We start from the raw sequence: 26665 nt of genomic DNA on the forward strand, positions 1-26665 counted from the left end.
GTTTGGTATATGTAAAAAGTGACCGTTACACAGCAACACTTGCGACTGTAGACACCAAAGATAGAGCTGTTTTGGGGTGGGTACAAAGACACAATGACCAAAAGAACACAAAGTGAGATAGAGGTGTATCCAATAAATCATTAAAGGTAACAATGTTTCAGTCGCACGTTCCGTTTACTTAATACTTATCCTTGACTTTCCAATTTGAAAATTAAATTGCAAAATACAGAGTATAGAGTTGCAAATCTATGAAAACGCAAAACTCGCGAATTGTTTTGTCATATTGTTGGATTCTAGTAATTTCATTACGAAAGTGTCCTTAGAGGTGATCCTGCATTACTGCATCTACAAAGGTTAAAGAGTTATTATAAACTATCTAGGGGCGGTATGAAACGGTCTCAATTTGTTTCCACTCCCAGTGGCATGACTATATTTGACTTTTCTATCCCTTCAACAAGTATTGAAAGTATAATTATGTCTTTCTTTGATTAAAAAATGATAACGACCAATACAATCAATATATATACCAATAGTTTTCTTTTATGGAGAGACACATCCATAAAAATAAATGTCAAATTGATCGAAATTCGCATAAAACATACACTGACTCTGACAATCTACTACAATGTTGATTTGATTATATTGTACAACAATGAGTTTTTATATCATATCTTAAAATTCGAGCAATATTTGCACTATAACAGTAAAACTTGTAACATTAAATCAGTAAAATAACAAAAAAATGACAGACCATTATTATATAAGTATATTAAAAAAAACATGCCTTTATATTATCATAGTTTATGTTACGAGCACAACATAACTTACAGTGACAACATTAACAGTATCAATTAATTAACACGGATGTGCATTTTTGCTTTTCTGCACGGTACAAAGTTATAAAGTTTATTGAGATACTCGTGCCATCTTAGATTATCACGTAACATATACCAGTTTTCATTGATTATCTTTTAAATTAAAATGGAAAAATTAGATTGGCTAGAAGAAGATATTGAATTGAAAGCATATCCTATACAGGATGCGATATAATGTACGGAAAAAACCAGTATATTTTTGTAGAGCATCAAGTTTATGTAAGTAAAATTAGACGGGATCAAGATGTTTTTTTCTTTTTTTTTACTTTATATGCATACACCAACACCGAAAATATGTAAACTTACCTATAACTTTCAGAAGTTGTATCTGAATACATGTCATATAATTAGATAAAATATATAATATACAAATACACTACGACGTGATACCCATAAAATGCGCATTATACAAGTAAGATCATAATATACAATATACAACAGATATGATAGTTACATCTGCCTCATATCTTGAATTACATCTAGAAATTAACAAGGAAGGTCGGTTGAAAATAAAACTTTACGACAACAAAGATGATTTCAGCTTTCTTATCGTGAAAATTTTATTTCCATGTAACAGTATACAAGCAGTGCCTGCATACGGAGTATATATCTTCCAATTGATATAATGTTCCTGGGTCTATTTCCTATCATGATGTCTTTGATAGGGGGTTGCTGCTCACAAGGAAGCTAATAAACCAAGAGTTCTAAATGGTCAAGTTAACATCATCCCGTCGAAAATTGTCAGGACGCCATCACAAGTTGGTTGGCCGTTATGGAATATCTGTTTCACAGATGATATCGAATATGTTTTTCTTATGTCGTAACTACAAACTCCTTCGCTTTCAACGAATATGACCTACTGACTATTCACCGGGTTTGTAATAACATGAGCAACACGACGGGTGCCACATGTTGAGCAGGATCAGATTACCCTTCCGGAGCACTTGAGATCACCCCCAGTTTTTTTTAATAGAGTTCATGTTGCTTAGTTTCTAGTTTTCTAAGTTATGTCTTGTGATCTATTATTTGTCTGTTTGTCTTTTGTTATTTTAGCCGTGGTTCTGTCAGTTTAGTTTCGATCTATGATTTTGAATGTTCCTATGGTATCTTTCGACCCTCTTTTAGAAGTGTTGTGAGAATGACATGGAATATCAAGGAGGAACTTATACTGCTGTTCATAAATCGAAGTTAATTGAAACATATTTTCGTGTGAAAAATAAAAACTTAGTTTAACACATCAACCATAAGCATGATAAGAGGAAACAAGACAAAATAGAAACACTGAATTGCTACAAAAACAAGCGCCAACATACATTGAAATGGATTAGGAAAATCTATATATGCTACCTACTTCAGATTTTATATAAAACACAAGATAACGATTATGATTATAATGAATTGAACTCAAATTAGCGTAACATGAAATGAAAAATATATATATATATGTTACGAAAATATTTTCTGTCAAGGTGAAAGGAAGGAAATTATCAAATCATTTTTTTTTTAATGTTTTGAACTCTAATAAGAGGAAATTTTTAATTTAAACCCATGTATTGTATCATGATGTAGAGATAATGGTAAGTGTTAGACATTTTGAAATATAAACAATTTACCTGTATTTATCAATAAGGAATATGTAAAAGTGAAATATTACACAAAAGGTATAGATAACATCATATGAATATGAATATGACAGCTATTATCAATTCGTTTGATGTTTTCTTCATTTTTCCATTTGCTTCGGACTTTCCGTTATATTCTCCTCAAAGTGCGTATTTTTTTTCTAATTTTACTTTTGATTTTATATAAATGTATTCAATTGTTTGATACGCCTCTTAACTAAAGCTGATGTCATGTTGCTTTCAAAAATACAATAATGAGTAAGGGTAACGAATTTACAGTAGATCAAACTTTTCATATTTTGTCGATATTATATATATTTATATTTTTAGGGATTGAGAATAAGAATTTCACAACTGTTTAGTCTTTTCCTTACATTTTCAGGTAAGACTGTAAACCATTGTTTGTTTTAAAGCGTCGCATTATATATTTTTCATGATGTTTTTGTACTCTTGTTTGCCTGGATGTCTTTTGATTTTTAACCTAGGCGTTGTCAGTTAATTTTTAACTTTGAACGTCTCTTTGGTATCTTTTGCCTATTTTTGTAACTCAACAATCGTATACAATTACAGCACAATGGACGAAATACTTAAAGATTTTGAATTTGGGAGAGAGGCGCAATAAAGTAAAAATTATCTGTTGTCCATATGCAATAAAATTGTATATTTATGGTGTCTTGATACTTTAAAAACATTTAAGTAAAACTATTTACAGAATTGTTAGCAGTAAACGTTTTGTACCATTTTGAAGATGACACAGTCATTTTATCATGTGAACAATTGTCAAATGAACAGATAGTATGGCAGGGACCAGCAAATTATTCTACATATGGATATGGGGATATCATAAATCCCAATTTGTCTAAATCCAACAGAATTACAATTGAACATGTCAATGGAAGTCGACAGTATAATTTGCAAATTCGAAATTTCTCCAGGGAAGATGAAGGGCACTACAAATGTGTAAGTGCCAGTGGCGGGGAGGACTTCTTTACTTTGACAATAGGCAGTAAGTCATTACAATAAGTATATGCATACTTTAAAATCTTCTCAATTTGAAAGGTTTTTTTATATATAAAACATCACTATTAATTAACCAGTTTGAATCAATAGTACTTACTTCACATGTCTAATCATATTGTCCTGTGTTTGCAATTTTCGAAATGACTGTTTCTAGACAATATTTGGAACGAGCACCTGACTAAAGACGAATAACAATGAACTTATCACAGATGCTCCGGAAGGGTAAGCAGATCCTGCTCCACATGCGGCAGCCGTCGTGTTGCTTATGTGATAACGAACCCGGTAAATAGTCTAATTCGATAGGTCAAATTGATGAAAGGAAAGTGGATTGTGGTTACGACGTAAGAAACATCTCCGATATCAATGAAACGGTTATTCCATAACGTTCAACCAACTCGTGATGGCGTCCGTAAAATTTACGAAGGGATGATTTCAACTTCACCATTTGGAACTCTTGATTTAATAGCTTCCTTGTGAGCAATCAATTGGGAGATATATACACCGTATGCAGGTCCTGATGAAATGTTGCTAATTAGAAATGGAAAGTTCACAATTGGAAAGCTGAAATCAACTCTTTTGTCGTTAAGTTTTGTTTTCAATCAACCCTCATTGTCAATTTCTAGATGTAAGTCAAGATATGAGGCCGACTTAACTTTATCTGGTGTATCATTTATCTCTAGTTCAATGGGATATATGCGTCCGACATAGTCACCACATTTTGAATTATTTAGTGAAAAAACATCATCTGTATAGCGGCAAGTAGAGTTTAAGGATATTGCTAACATCTTATATTTCTTCCTAAGAAGTTCCTGTACGAAGTCTGTCTCATAATAATAAAAAAAAAGTCGGCAAGAAGAGCGGCAGAATTCGTTCCCATTGAAATGCCGATAGTTTGTTGAAAAACACGTCCTCCGAACGTAACAAATTTGTTGTCAATCAAAAAATCAAGCATCTTGATAATGTCTGTTTCAGAGAAGTGTTGACTACTGCGATGGGGATAGACTCCAGAAATAAAAATACCACCAGCAGCGGTATCGACCCAGTAGTTGAAAATAAACTTATCTTAGATAAGGATTACATTTTAAGTTTGCAACATCGCGTGTTTCGAAAAACTACTAAGGATTTTTTTATCCCTGGCATAGATTACCTTAGTCGTATTCGGCGCCACTTTTTGGAATTTTGGATCCTCAATGATCTTCAACTTTGTACTCGTTCGGGATTATAATTATTTTGATATGAGCGTCACTAATGAGTCTTATGAAGACGAAACGCGCGTCTGGAGTACTAAATTATATCCTGGTTCCTTGATAACGATTTCGTCTACAAAATATTAATCAGTGACGCTCGAATAAAAAAAGTGAAACAAAGCCATTACTTGGTTAGTTTTCTAACCACCCTTTTCTGTTAAGGTAACACGATACCGAATGACGTTACGCCATGAGTTATCGTTCCTGACGTTATCGAATAACGTTCACACATATAAGCCAAAGCAGAGGGTTTTGTGTAGCATTTTAACGGTAACTTTCCCTAGATGCAGAGTGCCGAGAGTTTTGATGCAATACGTAGCGGTTATTTGACATAGATTGTTTTATCGTTTTCCGGAAATCATTCTGCTCATTGTTAATCTTTAAAAAGTATTACTTTACTTTTTAAATATTCTGTTTCTTTGATATTTAAGCATCTGCACACTTTATCTATATATGGGCGTTTTTTCAATAAAAACGTACTTTCTTGTCCCAGCCACTTTAAAAAAAATGTGTTTGATCTTTGCAAGTAATTTTTTGTGCAGTCAGTACATTGAATTAGATATAACATTTTTAAGCAAAGAAACAGTTTATTTTTTAGAGGGATTGATAAGATATTGATTCCTGAATGGTCCAAAACAACCAATATGGCATGTCCCTAGACCGCCTGTTTTACTTAATATAAGTTCTTTGATAATTCAAAAGTATGTTTAGAGCCAACATATTTTAAATAAACATCTTTTAACATAGGATTTTTTATTTTAGAAGGTGTGTCCCTAACACAATGTCCACTACGAAACGAAGTCATTAAAACTTGCTTATAAACAGTTTTATAAAATCAATGTAATTTTTTGTTTGCAAGAGATATAAACATTAGGGTCTTACAAAAGAAGTGATGCTTTTATAACGGCAATTAAACTGTTAGTAAGAAAAATTGAGCACATCAAATGGACCAGAGTGATACCGTATTTTTGTAAATGTCCACTACGAAACGGGTCAAATCTCTTTCAGTAACTGGTTTTAAAATTATGAAAAAAATATCAGTGTACAGCTCAATAACGCTTTGATGAATACAGTCAGTCTTGTTACTATTGCAATATAGGGGTTGTGAGAAAAAAATAAAATATGTGAATACGTCCCCTACGAAACAAGTTTGGGAGAAAAACGTTTCGTAGTGGACACTACCACTACCACGCAGTCTTTTTTTACTCTTTTGTGAATTATATTCGTGCAAAGTAAATAACAAAGGTTAGTTTCATGTAATTTTTATTATGTTTTTATTAACATAGAATAGGGTTGATGTCAACTTCGAAACTTTTTGTCCACTACGTAACGGTTTTGTCAACTACGAAACGCATCAAAATGTCCACTACGTAACATGAGTTGTACCTTCATATGTGAAGTACTGTCTAATCTTTATCGATAAAAAATGGTTCACCAATTCAGAAAAAATGAGATTTTTCTAGTATATAAAGTAAACAAACTGGAATGTCTATAGGAAACATTTAAAATTGCAAAAATATGTGTGTTTAGAAACAGTTTTTGTCCCCTACGAAACAGTACACAAATTATGAAAATAATATCATTTTAAAGAGTATTTAAGATTGCACTTTTTGTTTACAAACAGGTATATAATATAGGTATTCAACATAACTCCTGAAAATAAATTTTAGACTAGTTGATTTTCCATTTTTTTTAGGTCTGAAAGGAACGCTTTTATTGAAAAACGCCCATATGTTCTTATGCATAACAGACACAGTTTTATCACTTTGTTTTTATTCTTGGTATATATATAGGAAGATGTGGTGTGAGTGCCAATGAGACAACTCTCCATCCAAAAAACAATTTATAAAAGTAAACCTTGGTTTATTTTTGCAATAAGTACTTATTCATGATTCACCCCGTATCCCCATGAAATTTTGTTTTGAAAGTAGAAATGTAATTCATAGAAGCTTAGGATGATGTGTGAAAAAAAACAGGGAATTTTACAACTATTAATTCGTTTTAAAATGGTCATCAAAAACACCGCTCGGACAAAATTGAAATTTATTTGGATGAGAATACGGATATAATTAGGGGGGAAAGCACAATACAAGCAGACGTTGAAAATCATACAGAAAATAGTTTGTTTGTATGGAATGTAAAAAAGTGGTTATTTAGCCGAATAACTTTTCCTGTGTTCCATGTGTAAACAGTCTCTGTAATTCATTGGTCTGTACAGAGTAAATTCGATATAGTTTTGGAAACATTTTAAAATACAGCGCCAGCTTTGTAATCGTTTAAACCACGTCTACTCAGGACGGACAGCAACATCGGAATGCAGCATTAGAAAGTTAACGAAGGCTGAGAAATACATGGGCACTTGATTCGGCAGAAATAAAATAACAAAATTCAGGTTCCGTTACAGTCTAAATAAAGCCATCCCCGAGTATCCACTTGCGTCTACAAATGCAAGTTGATAGTTGGGGATAGCTGTAGTCAGACAGGTTCCGTGTTCTCTGATTCCGTTATAATTTTTTCTCGAAATTTACATGCAAACGGCTGACTTTTTATTATTCAAAGGGCAAGAGACTGTATAAAAGCTAGATCTTGAAATCATTGAGATTTTATATTCGTGTTAATTTACGCTTGCATGGGTATTCGGTGTTTTTTTAGTTTTGAGTTGGAAGTAATGTACATGTACAAGTTGGGAGACAAAACGACTGAAAGAAAATTAACAAAGTTACCTTTTAGGGCTCTGCGGGCCATACTGCTCGCATAATAGGCATCGGAAAAGGCACGGAAAGTTTCTTTCTTAAAATTAGTTTTTAGAACAAGTATACAAGTATATATATACATGTACAGCGTCAGTTTAAATTTTCCCGACCATCATCGCGGATGCCCTGCCTCTATTGCAAAACCTACCTATTGTATTTATTGTTAACTTGTTCTCGTCCTCAAAATGCATGAACTATTTCCACTGGACGTTAACCAACCAATAATCAAAGCAATCAATCCTACAATTTTCCCCCGTCACTTGGAACTTTAGTTGTTAACATTTAAATCATTGCCTCTAATTTTTTCAAAAAATACGACAGAGTTTAAACGCAGACCGCGAGGAAGACCAAAATTGAACAGTTACGCAAAACTAAATATCTACGTTACCGCTTGCTCATTTTGGAAGTGGGGTAACATGAGACTTTATTTGTAAAAGTACAAGTACAAATAAAAAAAAATTGGGTACATGTACATGTTATTTGTACAAAGTTGACTGATAGAATGATAAATGGAGATATGTGATATGATTTTATAAGATAGCAACAGCTGGGCATTAATTAATTGACATCAAGAAAATCGTGACTAATGCTAATTGGAATAGTATCTTTACACTTCTTATTTGTAGTTTTAGTAAAAGTTGGAAAATTTTGAGTATGTGTAGTATAATTGTCACAGTAACATTTCAGTCTCTTGGTAAATATTAGTTTAAGTCTTAAAACTTTTGCTCTTCTCTAGAAAATTCAAACCATTATGAAATATTATATAAGGAGATGCGGTTAAATTTCCAATTAGTCAAGTTTCCACCAAAGACGAAATGACGGAAATGCTATCCTTCTTATTTTGCTACTACATTTCAGATCTCCAAATTACCATTCCATTATATGAACTGCATATTCAAAAATATGCATTGTCACCAAATTACTTATAGAGCACGTATCATCATATTGTTTTACATTTGTCTGTTCGACCGTTAATCCCGCACTTAGTATATATTGAGTTAATTCGGCTAATTATTTATAACTACAGTAGTTTTGCTTCAGCTTTAAAACTATGTACCTGGTGTTAATACTCATATTATAGGTGCGCATATCGTCTGGAGTTTCTTTTTTGTTTCATGACAGGCTGCTGGATTAGGCATTTTGATAAAAATACAAAGGCACACAGAGTACAGACTCCGGCTTACATCTGATACAGGTTGAATTTCAAGCTGGAACTTTTAAATTTCGCAGTTGTTTTACTTATATAAAGAATGTATATATGATCTCAAGATTTGTTATGTAAATATTTTTTCACAAATGACAGAATGTTGAAATTTGTGAAATTTGGCATACAGTTTGCTAACCCGAATAATTCAGTCCCTCTCCGTAATCGATCTTCCCTACTTACGTAATGTAGTAAGCGGAATATAACGACTAAATTATTCGGGTTAACAGTTTGCAAGTTTGTCCGACTTGCTGAGCAAACAAGTAACACATTTACACAACGCAGAGTACACTATACTACATGTATTGTATGTACCAAGTCAAGAATATGACAGCTGTTTATCATTCTTTTTATGTTTTTCAGCTTTTGATTTCGTCATTTGATAAGGGATTTTTTCGTTTTGATTTTTTCTTGGAGTTTTGTTATTTTATTTTTTGGAATGTGTATTTTATCATGATCATTATTTTTCCTCATAATTTCCACAAAATCTTTCTTGACTGTTTTCAAAATTGTATTGTATCGTCCCGAACATGCATGAACTATTTGCCACTGAACGTTAAACAACCATCAAACCGAGCAATTAAAAAACTGTTAAATGAATCATTTTTTTTTAAATACTATATTTCTGCATCACGGGATGCAGTGATGATACCACCATTGTCTAATATGATGGAGTTAAAAATCAGTAATTCGGATGAATCTCACGTGAAATGTTTCATTTAATTTTCACGTAAACTTAACAAAAATCTGAAGGTATTTTTTATGGTTTTAATCAAATTTTAGAACAAAGACATTATTTAAATAATTTTATTTCAAATATTTACGTGAATTTAACGTGTACAAAATTCCTGTAATTTATGCATGAACTATTATCATAAGATTCACATGGAACCTGTTTACGCAAGTTTCAAGTCATGATATGCTCGTTTGATGTGAAAATCGGACGATATTGATATTAATTCATATGAGTGAAATTCCATGTGCAGGACGAAATAAAATGATATCTGATTCAGTAGAATTTTATATTGCATTACTAGGAACTTTACGACAGTCGACAGGGGAAATGAAAATAAAATATACTCATTCAGATCCCGACACATATTTTGTTCTCCATTTCTCTGAGAAGGAATAACGTTATATTCCGTACACCATAACATCACACGTTTTTGGTCAAATTCTAGGCCTATCGATCAACTTTGAAGCCATTTATTTCAAAAACAAGGATGGTGACATATGAGTTTCTATACGTGTATGGATTCACTATGCAATCCTGGATATTATGTTAGTTTTTTGTTTTTCTCCGTATATAAGAAAATAGCCATCCATTCGAAAATCTAAAAAAGTAAGCCGAAAACAAGGCATTTCCCCTTTATACCTAAGTAAATTTGTCGCCAAAATTGACGTTTTCCTATGAAAATTACAAAAAAACAAAAATGGTGACCCCAATTTTTTATTACATATTCCGATGTAACTCGATTCAAAGTACACGTATGCCAAAAATTTTGGAAATCGGGAGATATGCCATTCGGTATCGTGTTACCTTAACCTGAAAAAGACAATCAATTAGTACCATTGTTTGCAACAAGCAACAATGACATTGCAAAATACAAACAACAGAAAACTGATTCTAATAAAAACAAAAATCTTTCACAGCATATCCAAGCAACCTAACGATAGTAGAGGAAGATTCTCAACACGTCGTGTACGGGTATCTCAATCGTGAACTGAAACTGAACTGTACTGTTAATCATGGAATTCCAAATGGAAAATTGGTATGGATGGTTCACAATCAAACCCTAGAGGAAAAAACAACAGCATCGTTAGTTTATTCATTCGTACCGAAACAACCAGACCATTTGCAAAACTATACATGTGCAACAAAAAGCGATTTAGCACAATATTCTATGGAACGCACTGTTCAATTGTTTATCTACAGTAAGTATATATATATATATTCATTAGATTGTTCTTTATTAAAGCTTCATATTTCTTTGATATTGTTTTTTACCGACGGAATGTTATAAATTGATTTTTCTTTGCCAGTATATTTATTTAAGATTTACAGTTTTAATAACGAAACTACTATTTTGGTTCATTAGTGTTTCTCGTTTCTCATTATAGACCGTTTGTATTACATTTTAATTGTTTTTACACTCGTTTGGGGCTCTTTATAGCTTGCTGCTTTGGAGAACGTACTTTGACCTATAATGGTTTACTTTTTCAAAGAGAGACATTGAAGGAGAGTTGTCCCATCTTCTATATATTTGTCATTCTCGTGGGATTTTGTCTATATGTGTTACATTTTAGTGTTATGTCGTTGTTCTCCTCTTATATTTAATGCGTTTCCCTCGGTTTTAGTTTGTTATCCCGATTTTGTTTTTTGTCCATGGATTTATGAGTTTTGAACAGCGGTATACTACTGTTGCCTTTATCTATACTATATAAAGAAAATTCGGACAACAAATGATTGCTGAATTATAATCATGCATTTCCAACATGTTGTTGAAGCCTTGGATACAATCTATAGTGATGCTTAATATTGTTGTTTTTCTGTATTTTTGTCCTTGCAATTCAGAAGATTCTCTGTATTCATACATCGCTAACGTTCTAATTTTCCAATTTATAAATTGTTATGTAGGACGAAAACTAAGATAGTGTGTATTTTTCGAGACATCGTATGTTGAACATATATTGTTGTTTTGTCTGTTCAACACTCAAATTGTGTGTAATCATGGTTGTGTATTATTTTGTAAACAGTGCCGCCCAAAGTATTGATTTCGTTGAATAAAACACTTGGTATTGCTAAAGGAGAAGATTTGACATTGTTCTGCAACTACAGTTCAAACCACGAGGTAAAATACTTGAAATGGGATAAAATGTTCCAACACAAAAATCCACTGGATGAGCGATCAAAGTATTTAAACATTAAGAGCATTAATAGGCAACATGCAGGAAAGTACAGATGCACCGTCACAAATCTGGCCGGACGCGCGTCAGATATCGTGACCATTCAAGTATATTGTAAGTTCTATTATTGTTAATTTTACAATAAAAATTCAAATTGCCAAAATCTACATAATTGCATATAATGCATAATGTGTTTACGCATAATTTTCATGGTCCATGAATTACATATATACACACAGAAATTTTTTATCACTTCCACGTTTTTTCGAAAGTACAAATATTACGATAAGAGTCATTGGATTCCGGAAAAAATGTTGGCAAAAATGGTAATACAGCCTGTTAGGAAATAGCATTAGCTTAATGAAAAACACGACGAATTGAAACAAAAAATGATACTTTGATGAATAGATTGTCACAATACACTTAAGTATGGATCGCCTATTTTAAGTATGGATCGTCTCAGTTCGTTTTGCACGATACTATTGCCATTTCATTTAGACGACGTCCATGGTAAGTCTGTTAACGATTTCCATTGTTCAATATTTAAATTCGAGTGGATGAAAGAACAACGTGATTGGTTGCAGGACTTAACCTTGTGTCTCATCCCTATAATCGTACCAGAGGAAACACATTGAGTTAACTCCGCAAATGGTACAAATGCAATTCTTTAGATACAAATTTTGTGACTTTAATTTAATAGTAAAATCAAGTGTTCAGCATAACCACATATCTTCTGATTATCATAATGATGTAGCTTATTTTTTTCATTTTTATTATAAATTAATAAATCTTCTCCATGATGAAGCATATCGTGTGATTTTCAACATAATTTGTTTCTAATTTCCCAGATCCGCCAACAGTAAATGTCATATTTGAAGACCGCGGTAGCTATAAACAATTGAACTGTTTAGCTAATGGATTACCCGATCGATACATCTTTACAAGGTGGGAACATAGGTCTGACTGTTATGATCTGATCAGATATCTTCCTGACGATGGCAGTGGTAGACTAATACTTGCAAACACCAAAGGAGAGACAGATCGCCATCACGACAGAGGACTTTATATTTGTCACGCTTCTAATAAAGTGTCGTTGAATAGTAGCAACTCGTTCATTCGCGGAGAATTTTCTCTCAAAGCACAAGGTGAGTATTTGTTGAACTACTGCGTTAGAAGTTAACTATCATTTGATATATCATTCCTTTAAATGTCTTTTCTGTAAAATCGTTCATATTTGAACTGATTTATGATTTTATTAAACGCCCAAAAGAATCATTAAAAAATCCTTAAATAATTACAATCTTTTTGGAAAGTTTGTTTGCGCTAAAATTAAATGAAAGTATTTTGAATAATTATGATAGTATAAAAAGAGCTTAAGGCAGTGACAGTGATGTCTTTAAAGGTATCAATTTGCCTGCACCAGATGAGCATTTTGACAATAAATGAATGATTGTATATATATTTCGAAAATTTCTTATTTTGTTAAAATTTATGTAACTATCTTATTTCAATATTTTACTGTTTTGATCTGCATTTTAATCATTCAACATATTACGAATTTAAAGATAACAATCTTGTTCGTATCGAATAATATATAATGTACCTAATTTGACGTTAAAAAGACTTTAACCTCTTTCATCATTTTCAGGGAAACCGTATTTTGTTTCCTCCAACAATAACACACAATATGGAATTAAAGGTCAAGATGGCAACCTTACCGTTGACTTTGTCAGTTTTCCAGAGATTACGAACTTTACCGTTATTGATGGTGATATGAAACACTATACAGACAATTATACTCTAGAGACTTGGAGGGTAATGGACAAAGTATATAACAAAACTGTAATGGTGAATGGCAGTAGACTGGTCATATCAATGAATATAAGGAATGAAAATGACTTCCGATCATATACAATAAAACTGAGTAATCGGTTTGGATCAGCCAACTTCAACATATCCCTTCGTTCAGCAAGTAAGCAATCATCTTAATACGTGTAATACTGTCCTTGCATTTTTATCATTCTATAATGGAAATTCACTTGAAAAACGTTACTATACTTGTAGTTAATTGTTCTGTGAATTAAGATTGTTTTTACTTTAAATTTAGTTTGTTTTTAAATGGAACCAAAAATATCACTCCACTGGTAATTTTTTTTTTTGTTATTCTACTTCCTAGATTTGGAATGGATCGTTGTAAAGATATAAACTTATAACACTCTTTTTTATATAAATAAGGCCGTTAGTTTTCTCGTTTGAATTGTTTTACATTGTCATTTCGGTGCCTTTTATAGCTGACTATGCGGTATGGGCTTTGCTCATTGTTGAAGGCCGTACGGTGATTTATAGCTGCTAATATCTGTATCATGTTGGTCTCTTGTGGAGAGTTGTGTCGTTGGCAATCATACCACATCTTCTTTTTTATATTTGGGTAGATATTGTGACATTTTAGTGATACTAATGAATTTTAGAATATGTTGTCGTACTTTAAAACAATTAAAAATATATATCATCTCGTAAAACAAATATATGCTTGCTTTGCAGGTTGTCCTGAAACACCAGAAATTATGATGATAATGCCTAATGAAAATAAGGTCACTGTCCATTGGCGTGAAAGTTTTAATGGTGGATTTCCACAGTCAGTCTTCATCCAGTATCGTAGACGTGATGTGCAGTACTGGAATGAAATACCTGTCTCAGATCCTGGGATGCACAGTGATTATATCGATGGACTTACTCCTGGAACTGAATACTTGATTCGAGTTTACTCCAAGAACATAAAAGGGGCGAGTAACTTTACAGATATGAAACTTATCAGAACAGGTAAACATCATTATTAAGAGGGTTTTGTATTTCTGTCAACTTCACATTAAGTCTATTATATAATACAGAAAAAAGAGAGAGCCGAATTTGGTCGTCAGGTGGAGCTAATCGTATCTGCATTCGTCGTTTACGATAACTAGTAATACAAAAGTAAATTATTTATTTCATGTATATGTTATAGATAATGCATATTTTAAGGTTTTTCTTGTCGAAGAACACACCGAGGGGTGTCAGGATTGATCAAATGAAAGTCCGACCGGAGGGAGGTCTTTCTTTGAACAATCCTGACACCCCGAGGTGTGTTCTACGACAAGAAAAACATTAAAATATGCATTATCTGACTTATATACCGTCAAAAAATATTAATTTTATAAAGTTTTGTAAAATTTAGTATCCTATTTTACCGACAACACTAAAGTGGGATATTCCTTTCTAATGCGTTCAGGTTTTAAATACGCCTTGCGGCTCATTTAGAATGTCAAATAAAACTCACTAAATAATTTAGATATTAACCTTTTAAAAATTATTATCCATACACAATAAAAATATTACTGTAACTGCATGAAGTAAGACACAAATGTATTGTTACCATCCGATAACGGTGTATGACAAATACAAGACACATTGTAATTGTAAGTAATTTATTGTACCACATACAAATGTAGCTTATGGGAAAGGGAGAGGGGTATGGTTTTTTTTTCTATTTGTTATGTTATTTCTATCGCGGAAAAGTGGTTATTTTTTTAACAATTTTATTTGAATCGAATGAGATTGTCTTTTGAATAGCAATACATTTTATTAAAAGATAATCTGGATATAATTATATACCCTCCGCACCTGACTCTTTCGTGATTTACGTTAATGTTATTCAATAGAATATAAGATTATCTTATTAGTTGATCATTTGATAGAGTAAAAGGTATACGTAAATTTTAAAAAGTTAAGAACTGACACGAAGACGAATATAAATACATGTAGGTCACAGTATGATTTCCTATTCAGTGTGTATCGTTCTGAACATGCATGAAATATTTGCCACTGGACGTTAAGCAAGCAACCAAAAATCAGTCAACCTTTTCAGTTTGACTCAATAAGATTTTCAAAATCTTACACACGAATATGATAAATCTGGATTTTTTTTATGAAAGTCTATATTAAAATTCATCTGACATATATGATAATGTTTCTTTATTGTAGCGATAAATTAACACAACTTCACGTTATTTGTTTCTAAAATTAAAATACGGGACTACAATGACGGTTTCTGTACACCTTTCATCGATTGAACTTTAAAAAATAAATTTCCAAATCGGCAACAAAAAACTATTAGACGAATAAAGTTTTGAAGTAAATCATAGATTGCATGTTTATCAAGGAAAATAATGACCTCACACATTGGCCTTGGAGCATATATCATTGAAACATGGTATCGTCCGGGTTGATTCTGAAAAAGAATGACCTGTCGTTCTGAAAGAAAATAACTCCATATAGGTATATAAATATAATGAGATAATAACGAACATATTATATTATATTTTCTTTTAGAATCTGCAGAAGACAGTGACAATGAGACACTCGTATTTTTGGTATTTGTTGCTCCATTTCTAATAGCAATTGGTGTTCTGTATTGGCAGTATAAAATGGGTAGGTTTATTTAGTCAAATACTTTACATGCTATAATTTGATTGTTGCAACATCAATTAATTCTCGTACATTATTAGACAAAACAGAAAAATTCATGTTTGTACTATCTCATATAATGAAAAAGTAATTTCACAAAAAAACTGAACTCCAAGGAAAGTTCAAAACGGAAAGTTCCTAATCAAATGGCAAAATCAAAAGCTCAAACACACAAAGTAAATGGATAACAACTATCATATACCTAATTTGGTATAGGCATTTTCGTTTTTTCAGAAATAGTGGATTAAACCTGGTTTTATAGCTAGCTAAAACTATCAATTATATAACTGTCGCATCATATTCCATTATGTTGACAACAATTTGTGAACAAATGAAACAGATATAATAGTCAAAAAGGTCATAAATAGTTGTACAACAGTCAACATTGTGTTTTATTCTTACTTACTATAAAAAGTAATAAATATTGAACAAGAGTTACAAATGAAATATTACTATAAAACGTTACTAAAATGATAACCATTTTACCAAAATGAGTTACTTTCCATTTACTATACGTAAATATACATAAATATTAAAAAAACAATGTGTTTATGTGAATAAATTTCAAAAGTCATGATCTACATTGTGTGTATTCTAGTTGATGAATATCAATCGTGTATTTTACTTTTCCAGGAAACTTAAGAGCACTTGAGAGAATCAGGTAGGCTTTCCTTTCATTTTCATAAATAGTATTGTCGAGTAGAAAACAACTAAATACCACATAACACATAAATGAACAAGTAAAGGTTACAGTACGGCCTTCATCAATCAGCAAAAACCCATACTGGATAGTCAGCTATAAACGGACGCGAAATGGAAAGTGTAAAACAATTTAAACGAGAAACCTGACGGCCTACCATAAGTGTAAAATAATGAACAAAATAACAAATGTGATACACAGACAAATGACAACAAGTGAATGGCAGGCTTTAGAAATGGAGCAAGCACATGCATAATGTGACTGTGTTGCGCACGCTTCCATATCATCGGACAGTGGTGTGCTAGTACAACATAAGAACATGACATGTTTCTCTCATCAACATTAACCAAATTTGTCTAGCCAATATTTTAAATTTATTATTTTTATTTTTACATTTGTAGTTGCTTCAAAAGGCAGCAATTCATTTACCAAGGTATGCTTAAGGAACCACATCAACAGTTCAATGTAGGATAAAAAAAAAACTTAATTTATATAGTTTTTTCACTGACCTCCATACCCTCCTCTTAACTTAATTTAGAAAAAAAGGATTGACCAATAAAGATATATATAAAATCGATGTCAATTAAACAAAACTTGCAGCACTTTCGACCCCCATCCCAAAACTATATGAATTAAGATTTTTTTTATACTTCATTGACTTTGTCGTCCCTTATACCTCACTGTAATATAATGAAAAATGAATAAACTGATTTTTTTTTATCTTTTTTATAAATATATATAAATATATATTTGGAAATGTCATTCAATTGAAATTGGTAGATAATATTGCTAATTTAATGTTGAAAATATAGATTACAAGTGTCCTCCCATTTAACATTTCTTTTCCGGTCAAACGTGTACTAATATTGTGCACTTTCGAGAAGATTTTATTTGGCATGTGCAATGTGTTATGTCTTTAATATTAGTCCTTCCTGCAAAACTGTATAGTTCAAATGATTAACAATGTTTACATGCAAACAATTAAGCAATCACAAATAGTCGTTTGACAGGTACATATTGAAACCACTCCTTTTAGTAGAAATTCAATTCCAAATTCATTTTATTTAGCTTTAGGTTTTGACTGTTTCAATTTAACTTTAGTTGATTAAGAATCTAGCCTGCAAGTAATAAAATACAATCTCTAATTGGAAGTCGTTTATCTAGTTTAAAGTGTTTTATTTTAAAGTTGGCGTTGGTGCTGTTGAAAACAATGTTTACGAGATGCAGAACAATGCAGATCAGCAAGCGGTGGCACAGAATGCCGTCGCACAGAACTTAGATGTCCCGGTATATTCTTCTATTGACAGACGAGCAAATCTTACCATAGGACAGACCGTCTCCTATTCGACAACACCAAAACGGAAACGAAATTATCTTGAAAAATGCCAAGAGAACACAGGTTAAATTGTAAAATGTTATGAATTCATGTGATTTACATGCCCTTCGTCATTCTTAAATTATTACATTTGCATTTAAGATTTTGTAGTGTTCCATCTTGATTTAATCGAATATGTTATATTGATTTATTATATATAACATATGTTGTATTAATTAGTTCTATATCATCGCTCTCTAATGTCTTGAATTTTCGAATTCTATGATATAAGTGTCATGCATTTTAGATCTTTGAAAAAACGCTTGTATTTGTTTAGTAATGCAAACTGTTTTACTTATTGTTGATGTTATTTAAGTGTACAGTTAATAATTAAAGCTTAAGGAAATGCATCACTAATTCACGACACGGTACCGGAAATGCAAGCGGGAAAAAAACGCAATTGATGAAATGACAAATTTAACGACTATTCAGAGCAAACATTTTAAAGACATGTTGCTAGTGTATAAAGACACATGCATATTACGTCGTTCAACCAATTCGTTTGTGTAGTATCGATTTCAATTGTGGTCCTAACTTTGTTGGCACAGGTACAAATAAAGTAAAATATAAAATCAAAGGTGAACAAATTGGAAACAAATAAAAAAAAATCCGAATCGCGTTTACAGTACCACCTGCACAATGAGTTATACAAAGTATTATTAATTTAAGTAATTCTATAATAAAAAGGTCATGTCATAAAAAATGACACTTCACAATAACTAGTTCCTTAGTTTGTAATACTCTCAAGCACTACTTAATACAGCACACAAACAGCTAGCGGATTCAGCCCTGTGCTATAAAAAACGACAAACATAAAGGAAACAGTAGTATAACGATGTGCAAAACTCATAAATTGATAGAAAATAACAAAATAAGGATCATAAACCAAAACCGAGGGAAACGCATTAAATACAAGAAAACGACGACACAACATTAAAATGTAACACTCACAGAAACGAACGAATGGTCTATAATGGTTTACTTTTTTAAAATTGTTATTTGGATGGAGAGTTGTCTCGTTGGCACTCACACCACATCTTCCTATATCTATAAGCATTTGACAAAATCCGACGCGAATAACAAATATAACATCAAAACTAAATACATGAATTTGGGATAGAAAAGTACCGTGACACGTCTTATAATAATGTTAATTCAAACTCAAATATAAGAGGAAGCAAACGACACAAAAGAAACACAACGTCAAAAGTAAAATCACAAAAATACTGAACTTAGAGGAAAATAAATTCGGAAAGTCCATAATCACATGGCAAAATCAAATAACAAAACGCATCAAAAACGAATGGACAAAAACTGTCATATTCCTGACTTGGTACAGGCATTTTCAAATGTAGAAAATGGTGGATTGAACCTGGTTCTATAGCGCTAACCCTCTAACTTTAATGACAGTCTCATCAATTTCCGATATTTTTACATTGATGCATTAAATAAACAGACACAATAAATATAATAGTCAAAATATGGGTACATCAGTCATCATCGTTAAAATTTAAAAAATGTAACACACACAGAAACGAACTATAATATAACAATGACCATATTCCTGACTTGGTACAGGACATTTTTTTTAAATACCACATCTCAAATTAATTAAGCGCACAATAGTCTGAATTTAATTACAAAGATCTAGATTTATTTCTAGTTTAACAAAAATATGTTGATTGCGTTCGTGATCATACTGTAGGATACACCTGGTGTTATGGGGGGAAATATAGTTGAATTGTGTTCTTGAGATTGATATATTTTCATCAAGGGAATGATATTGTAGCTTCTGTTGGAGAGGCTAGCGGAACTGTAAGCTCGGCGACAAAGAAGGTTCGTGTAGTTTATATACAGATTTCAGTTTGATATCTTTTTCCGTCATATGCATGTCGCAAAATCTATCAGCAATATCTAATGAAACTTTAAATAGAACAAAACATAACAAAATAGAGACAAAAGATACATAAGGTACATTCGGACTCAGAAGTCGGAAAATGACCACGATATATGAAAAACAAAATTAAGACAGATAACACAACGTCAAACCTGATAGACCGAAACACGAACCTAACCAATAACTAGGGATGATCTTATGTGTTCACGAAAGGTAGACAGATCATGATCAACATGTGGCATCCATCTTGATGCTCAAACCTGTTGGGTGATAAGTCTTAATTGGTAGGTCAGATTCGGTAGCTACACAACGGTATTGTGTTTAAAATTGAACATATACATTGCCATTTGTCAAACAGATTTTCTAATAACGGTCAACCAATTCGTGATTGCGCCCGAGTTATTTACAGCAGTAAAAAAAAAACTGCAGTAGAAATTATAAAATAGATAAATATGACTATATTTCTTTTTTCTATGGGAATAACTGTATGTGGAGGAGGGGAAATGATTTCAAATATACAATATTATAAACTATTTGAATATGCATTCTTCTTTTTATTCTAGGGTCCTGATAGACTTAGCTATATTGAAGTTAGCTTTGAACCAAAACCAAACGAATACAAGTTTCACATTCATGGTAGTGAAAACAGAACAAATTATGTTGACATAGACTTCTCCAAAAACATAAGTTCATACGTAGATAGTCACACAGAAAGTGACGATGACTCCACTCCACAAGCATGTGCGATGTTAAAATATGAGGAGTGAAAAATACAAAATCTGTTGGTTTTTTGTTATTGTGTTAATGTTTCAATCATTTCTTTTTTCATAATGTATGTTCATTTGTTTTTTATGTGTAAATATAACTATTAAATAAAATATATATCTTTTGTCGTTTGTATTATTGTATAGTTTTAAGAAGAAAAAAGTAAAATCACAAAAATACTGAACTTAGAGGAAAATAAATTCGGAAAGTCCACAATCACATGACAAAATCAAATAACAAAACGTATCAAAAACAAATGGACAAGAACTGTCATATTCCTGACTTGGTACAGACATTTTCAAATGTAGAAAATGGTGGATTAAACCTGGTTCTATATCGCTAACCCTCTCACTTTAATGACAGTCTCATCAAATTCCGTTATGTTAACATTGATGCGTTAAATAAACAGACACAATAAATAAAATAGTCAAAATATGGGTACATCAGTCATCATCATATAACAATTTTAAAAGGAACAATTTAACAGAACACTAAAAAATACTTCTTATCATTATCTTATTTTACAATATTGATATTGTCATTTGCAGTTTATTTCAACACATTTAAATTTGAATATTAAAAGGCGTTGGAAACGATAAGAGGACATTCTGATAATAATCATGTAACAAAGAGTAGAATTATGGAAAATAACTGTCATATTTCTGACTTAGTAAAGACATTTTCAAATTTAGAAAATGGTAGATTGAATCTGGTTTTATAGCGCTAAACTTCTCACTTGTATGACAGTCGACAATTAAGCAACGTTTAAAAATGCAGTTAGCATGGAAAACCTAAGACTGGGCAGCAAAAACCAAACTAAAACTAAGACAAGGTTTGTAAAAATTTCACGGGAAAAATTAAGCGCTAACAAGGTTTATGATTCGAAATATTAACCATAACTTCTAAAATACTAATAATCATCTGGTTCGAGTAAGGATCTGCAAATTGCTGTTCTGTATCCTTATCTTTTATTCCATTCAACATGCTAACCATTATAATAAAAATGTGTCAACATAGACAACGGAGAATGTTTTTTTCAATTTCGTTTCATTTTCTGGTTATGAAAATTAATAAGAAATGTCCATGGATAACATTAGTTCAAATTGCAAAATATCAATACCATACTACAGCAAAATAATCAATAAAAGAGACGGAAAATACCAGGCAGATAATCAATAAAAGGGACGCAAGATACCAAGCAGATAATCAATAAAAGGGACGGAAGATACCAAGCAGATAATCAATAAAAGGGACGGAAGATACCAAGCAGATAATCAATAAAAGGGACGGAAGATACCAAGCAGATAATCAATAAAAGGGACGGAACATACCAAGCAGATAATCAATAAAAGAGACGGAAGATACCAGCAGATAATCTACATTCGCAGACAAAAATACAACGACAAGACAAAGAATGAATAAAATTCGAACAAACCCATTAATCTTTCACGAAAAACTTAAACCTGAGCAAGGTTGCCTCCATCAGAAACACTCGTGTTCTTTATGGAGGTAACAAGACATATCTACGCGAACGTTACCCGTTGTGCTTGCCATGACTATGTACAAACTCTAAAACTTCGAAAATCTAGGAAAATGAATATCAAATAAGACTATGTATTCAATTTTTGAAGAGAGCATGGTGAATAATAGTGACGAGCGATAAAGCTTCGTTTTAATATTACTGAACTATTGTGATACGAATCTTCAGAGTTGTTTAAAATTCCGTTTGAATAACCACTGGTTGCTGCATATTATTCAACGTTTGTTGTGCACAACGTAATGTCTGTTTGATCGCTCACAGGTTTTCCAAATTGGTTGGCAGATAGATCCAACAAAAAATGACACAAATATAAATTTGCATTTTTTATTACATAAATTTAAGTCTAATGACCATGTTACCTGCAATTTAATTTACATTAATTTAAGGTAAAAAACATGGGGTTTAATTAAAACGATTTTTAATTCGGCAATTATTCGTTTTAAAAATGTAGGGAAATGTGTGTGTAAAATAATTAGGAAATACTTGTTGTTATTAAAGTTCTGGTAATAGGTTATGGTGTATTGTATTACGATTAAAATCGGGTATCGTAGTCATAATTGTAGTAATTTAAAGAGTCTATGTTTATAATTGTATAGTAGGTCAACGATTTGTACTGTATCTGCACGATAACGATTGCCCTTAACGCACGTTTAAATGTTATTTACAAGAATATTTAAATTTAAATATCAAATGATAAATTTGTTTTTATTTTTTATGACTGTAATCATCGAGTTGCCTTTGAAAAAAAAGCTAAATTTTTTTTGTTAACCTGCATTATAAGTTATACCTCTAATATCTCTTTTGGTCTTCTTCTGAGTGTTTTATCTTTGTCGATTGTATACAATGCCAATATACAATTATTGTTTATTCGTTAAGATTTCTGAAAATGGAAATGATTGGATTTATAAAAGGGGTTTTTTTTCAAAATTTTATAAAACATTCCCAAACCCTTAACAAAATGAAAACGCGTGTTCTTACATAGCGAAAATATGTTTTTTTTTTCTTACTTTTACAATGATTTCATACAATAATCATGATAATGCATTTACACCTTACATGACGAAAACTTCATCAAAATAATTTACCCATCTCATTCTAATTTAATCGACTGATAAAACTTTTATGAAGTTCCGCTTACGACATAACTATTGACGTAACTCTAAAAAAAAGTGACTTCAATTTTTTTTTTTTTTTTTTTTTCTGTTTCTAAATATAGTTCGTTTTAGATAATATTATATTTATAGAGATTTTGATATATATAACTTATATATGCATGATATTTTTATTAGTTGTTAGTGGCTTTTAACTGCGAGTACTCTCAGATCTGTTCCTGCTGTATTGTTGTCGGGATTTACAAGTACCCGGCCACGTCTACTTGTATTGTTGTTCATCTGATGAGTTAAGCCTTTTTCAACTGAATTGTATAGTGTGTTTTTATGTTGTACTGTTATACCACTGTCCCAGGTTAGGGGAGAGTTGGAATCCCGCTAACATGTTAAACCCCGCCACATTATTTATGTATGTACCTGTCCCAAGTCAGGAGCCTGTAATTCGGTGTTGGTCGTTTGTTTATGTGTTACATATTTGTTTTTCATTAATTTTTTTATATAAATAAGGCCGTTATTTTTCTCGTTTATATTGTTTTACATTGTCATATCGGGGCCTTTAATAGCTGACTATGCGGTATGGGCTTTGCTCATTGTTGAAGGCCGTACGGTGACCTATAGTTGTTAATGTATGTGTCATTTTGGTCTCTTGTGGACAGCTGTCTCATTGGCAATCATACCGCATCTTCTTTTTTATATATATAATGAATATACTATTACATCTGATTCTAAAAGAAAATCCTAGGTTGTCTGCCAACTACCATAATGGTTGAGTATATAAGCAAATGGTTCATAATTTAAACAAAAACAAAAAAGTCATTTGCACAACGTACATAATGGACGAAAAACAACTAACTGAGAAAGAATGCGGATCATGTTTTCGAAGATGTGAAGACAACTACGAAAATGAATACCAACACATAACATTATCATCTTTTCTATCTGATTTGATATAAAAATAAGATAAAGAAAAAAAAGATGTGGTATGAATTCTGTGATCTAAAACACATCTAGGAATTTGCTGTTCTTACCAGAGGCTTTGGCGAAAATGGGACGATATACAAACTCACCGACCAATGACCGTTGTTTTGTTTTATATATTTCCGTTGCTTGAAGCAGGATTTCAAGTGCCAGTTCAACAATCGTTGCGAGACTTTTTTTTTTGCAGATATAAATACATTTATTATATAAATACGAATATTTAACAGCGAATTAAACCTCATGAATTAAAAATGGAACAAGCAGGTATATTAAAATTGCTTTATCGACAACTTTTTTTATTTAGAAAACAATATCAAATTCTGAGGAAATAATGTGGCAATATCTGTGTGTACACATTTTTTTCACAAATGATATCGGATATGTTCCTTACGTCGTAACTACAATCCCTTTCCCTTTCATAAATGTGACCTACTGAATTAGACTTTTTACCGGATTTGTTTTTGTTGGGGTTCGAGTTGTTTATTTTTTAGTTTTCTATGTTGTGTCATGTGTACTATTGTTTTTCTGTTTGTCATTTTTAGCCAGGCGTTATCAGTTTATTTTCGATTTATGAGTTTGACTGTCCCTCTGGTATCTTTCGTCCCTCTTTTATCGGGGAAGATCATTCAAAAGAATCGTGTACTTTGTACATTGGCTTGATTCAAACATCGACTGAATGTATTGATGGTTAGATATACAGATACATGTCTGTCCATTTTCGTAATTTGTGTACCAATGAGACAACTCTACCGTCAAGTCACAATCTATAAAAGTAAACCATTATAGGTCAAAGAACGGTCTTCAACACGCAACCTTGGCTCACACCGAACAGAAAGCAATTAAGGGCCCATAAAATGACTAATGTAGAACCATTCAAACGGGAGATCCAACGGTCTTATCTAAAGAAAAAAAAGAAACGACTTTCGATAGAAATATACAGTGAAATATCTATTGAAATGGATTAACACAAACAAAAGACTCACGCACACAAACAGATGAATATACACTGAACGAAAAATGATTATATTTGCAGATATGCCATTTTATAACAGTTTAACTCTATATCACTAAGATTTCTACGTGTCAACAGGTTCAATAACAAATTAGTAATAATTATATATTTGTAGATAAAGGTATGATATCTCAATGGTTCGTTAACGCTGTATATTCAATCTACAAAAACACGACAAAAATCTATTGAACTTGATCACGCCTCGTTTATCGTCGCACTGATAACTATTATTGATCTTGTCAAAAAGCCGTATTAAATGACAAGTCTGTCTATGTTCACGTTTAATACAGTGATTTGGAAGCGTTATAGCACTTGAAAACTTTTTAAGACACTAATGTTTAGTGTTATAGGTACATAATGATTAAAGGGAACGATTACAGAAGCGAATACGCTGTTCCGTTCAACAAAGAATACCAACACGTTTAAAATAAACAAATTGTTAATCGTAACCAATATATTTACTGACAGAACAGTAAAGATGTAAAAACGGAAAACCATATTGATAATCTTGTGCCTTTTGAATTATCCTTATTTTCCATTTGTCGATAAAAAAAAAAGCAAAGGATAATTATGTCAACTGAAAAAGTTCATACCCAAATGTAAATAGCAATGTCCGCGCCTCGCTGTGTGTGGTGAATTATTTTAAAGTTTAATGTTAGGGTTTGTTTGCTTGTAAGAGAGCTCTTGTTGAGCGCTCAAAACATGTTTAATCCCGTTAAATTCGTTTTGTGTCTGTTTACAGTCAGGAGCCGGTAATCAGTGGTTGTAGTTTGTATATGTATATCATATTATTTTCTAATGAGTAAAGTGCTTTGTTAAAAATAAAAGTGTTAGTTCTAATCGTTTCATATATTTTTTCGAGCCTTTGATAACCTTTACACGATGTGGTTTTTTCTTCTCATTTTTGACTGGCACATATCATCCGATCATTTCCACTTTGTTTTAAATCTGGTAAATGATTGTATCTATTGACAAGTATGATACATCTCTTCATTTAGATACACTAGTATCCAATTTTCTTAGAAAAGAATATACAAAAACAAAATTGAAAAGCATAAAAACGCAATAAACAATAAAGTTAATACAAGCAAAAATAGGTTCAGTGCAATGACCATCAAGGGCAAATAAAACTTAAATCAATGTACATGTACACTTGACAAT

The 26665-nt window shown here is 31.8% G+C and overlaps 1 protein-coding gene across 1 annotated transcript; it reads left to right on the plus strand.

The window, feature by feature from the left end:
- Positions 1–2832: 2832 nt before the first annotated feature.
- Positions 2833–20989, plus strand: LOC143074969 (cell adhesion molecule Dscam2-like). Its single transcript, XM_076250172.1, has 13 exons — positions 2833–2879; positions 3210–3503; positions 10375–10656; positions 11479–11742; positions 12477–12773; positions 13277–13600; positions 14170–14448; positions 15994–16092; positions 16762–16789; positions 17230–17261; positions 18015–18227; positions 19978–20039; positions 20664–20989. Exons 3-13 carry the CDS (start codon positions 10500–10502, stop codon positions 20865–20867), a joined length of 1959 nt encoding a protein of 652 aa, XP_076106287.1. The 5' UTR covers positions 2833–2879; positions 3210–3503; positions 10375–10499; the 3' UTR covers positions 20868–20989.
- The last annotated feature ends 5676 nt before the right edge of the window (positions 20990–26665 follow it).

Source organism: Mytilus galloprovincialis, chromosome 5 (genome assembly GCF_965363235.1).
Source record: "Mytilus galloprovincialis chromosome 5, xbMytGall1.hap1.1, whole genome shotgun sequence".
NCBI lineage: Eukaryota > Metazoa > Mollusca > Bivalvia > Mytilida > Mytilidae > Mytilus > Mytilus galloprovincialis.

Coding starts and splice junctions, on each gene's coding strand:
- LOC143074969 (XM_076250172.1), top strand. CDS start 10,500: ATGGTTCACAATCAAACCCTAGAGGAAAAAACAACAGCATCGTTAGTT. Junction 11,743..12,476: donor CGTGACCATTCAAGTATATT/GTAAGTTCTATT, acceptor CTAATTTCCCAG/ATCCGCCAACAGTAAATGTC. Junction 18,228..19,977: donor AAAATGCCAAGAGAACACAG/GTTAAATTGTAA, acceptor ATTTTCATCAAG/GGAATGATATTGTAGCTTCT.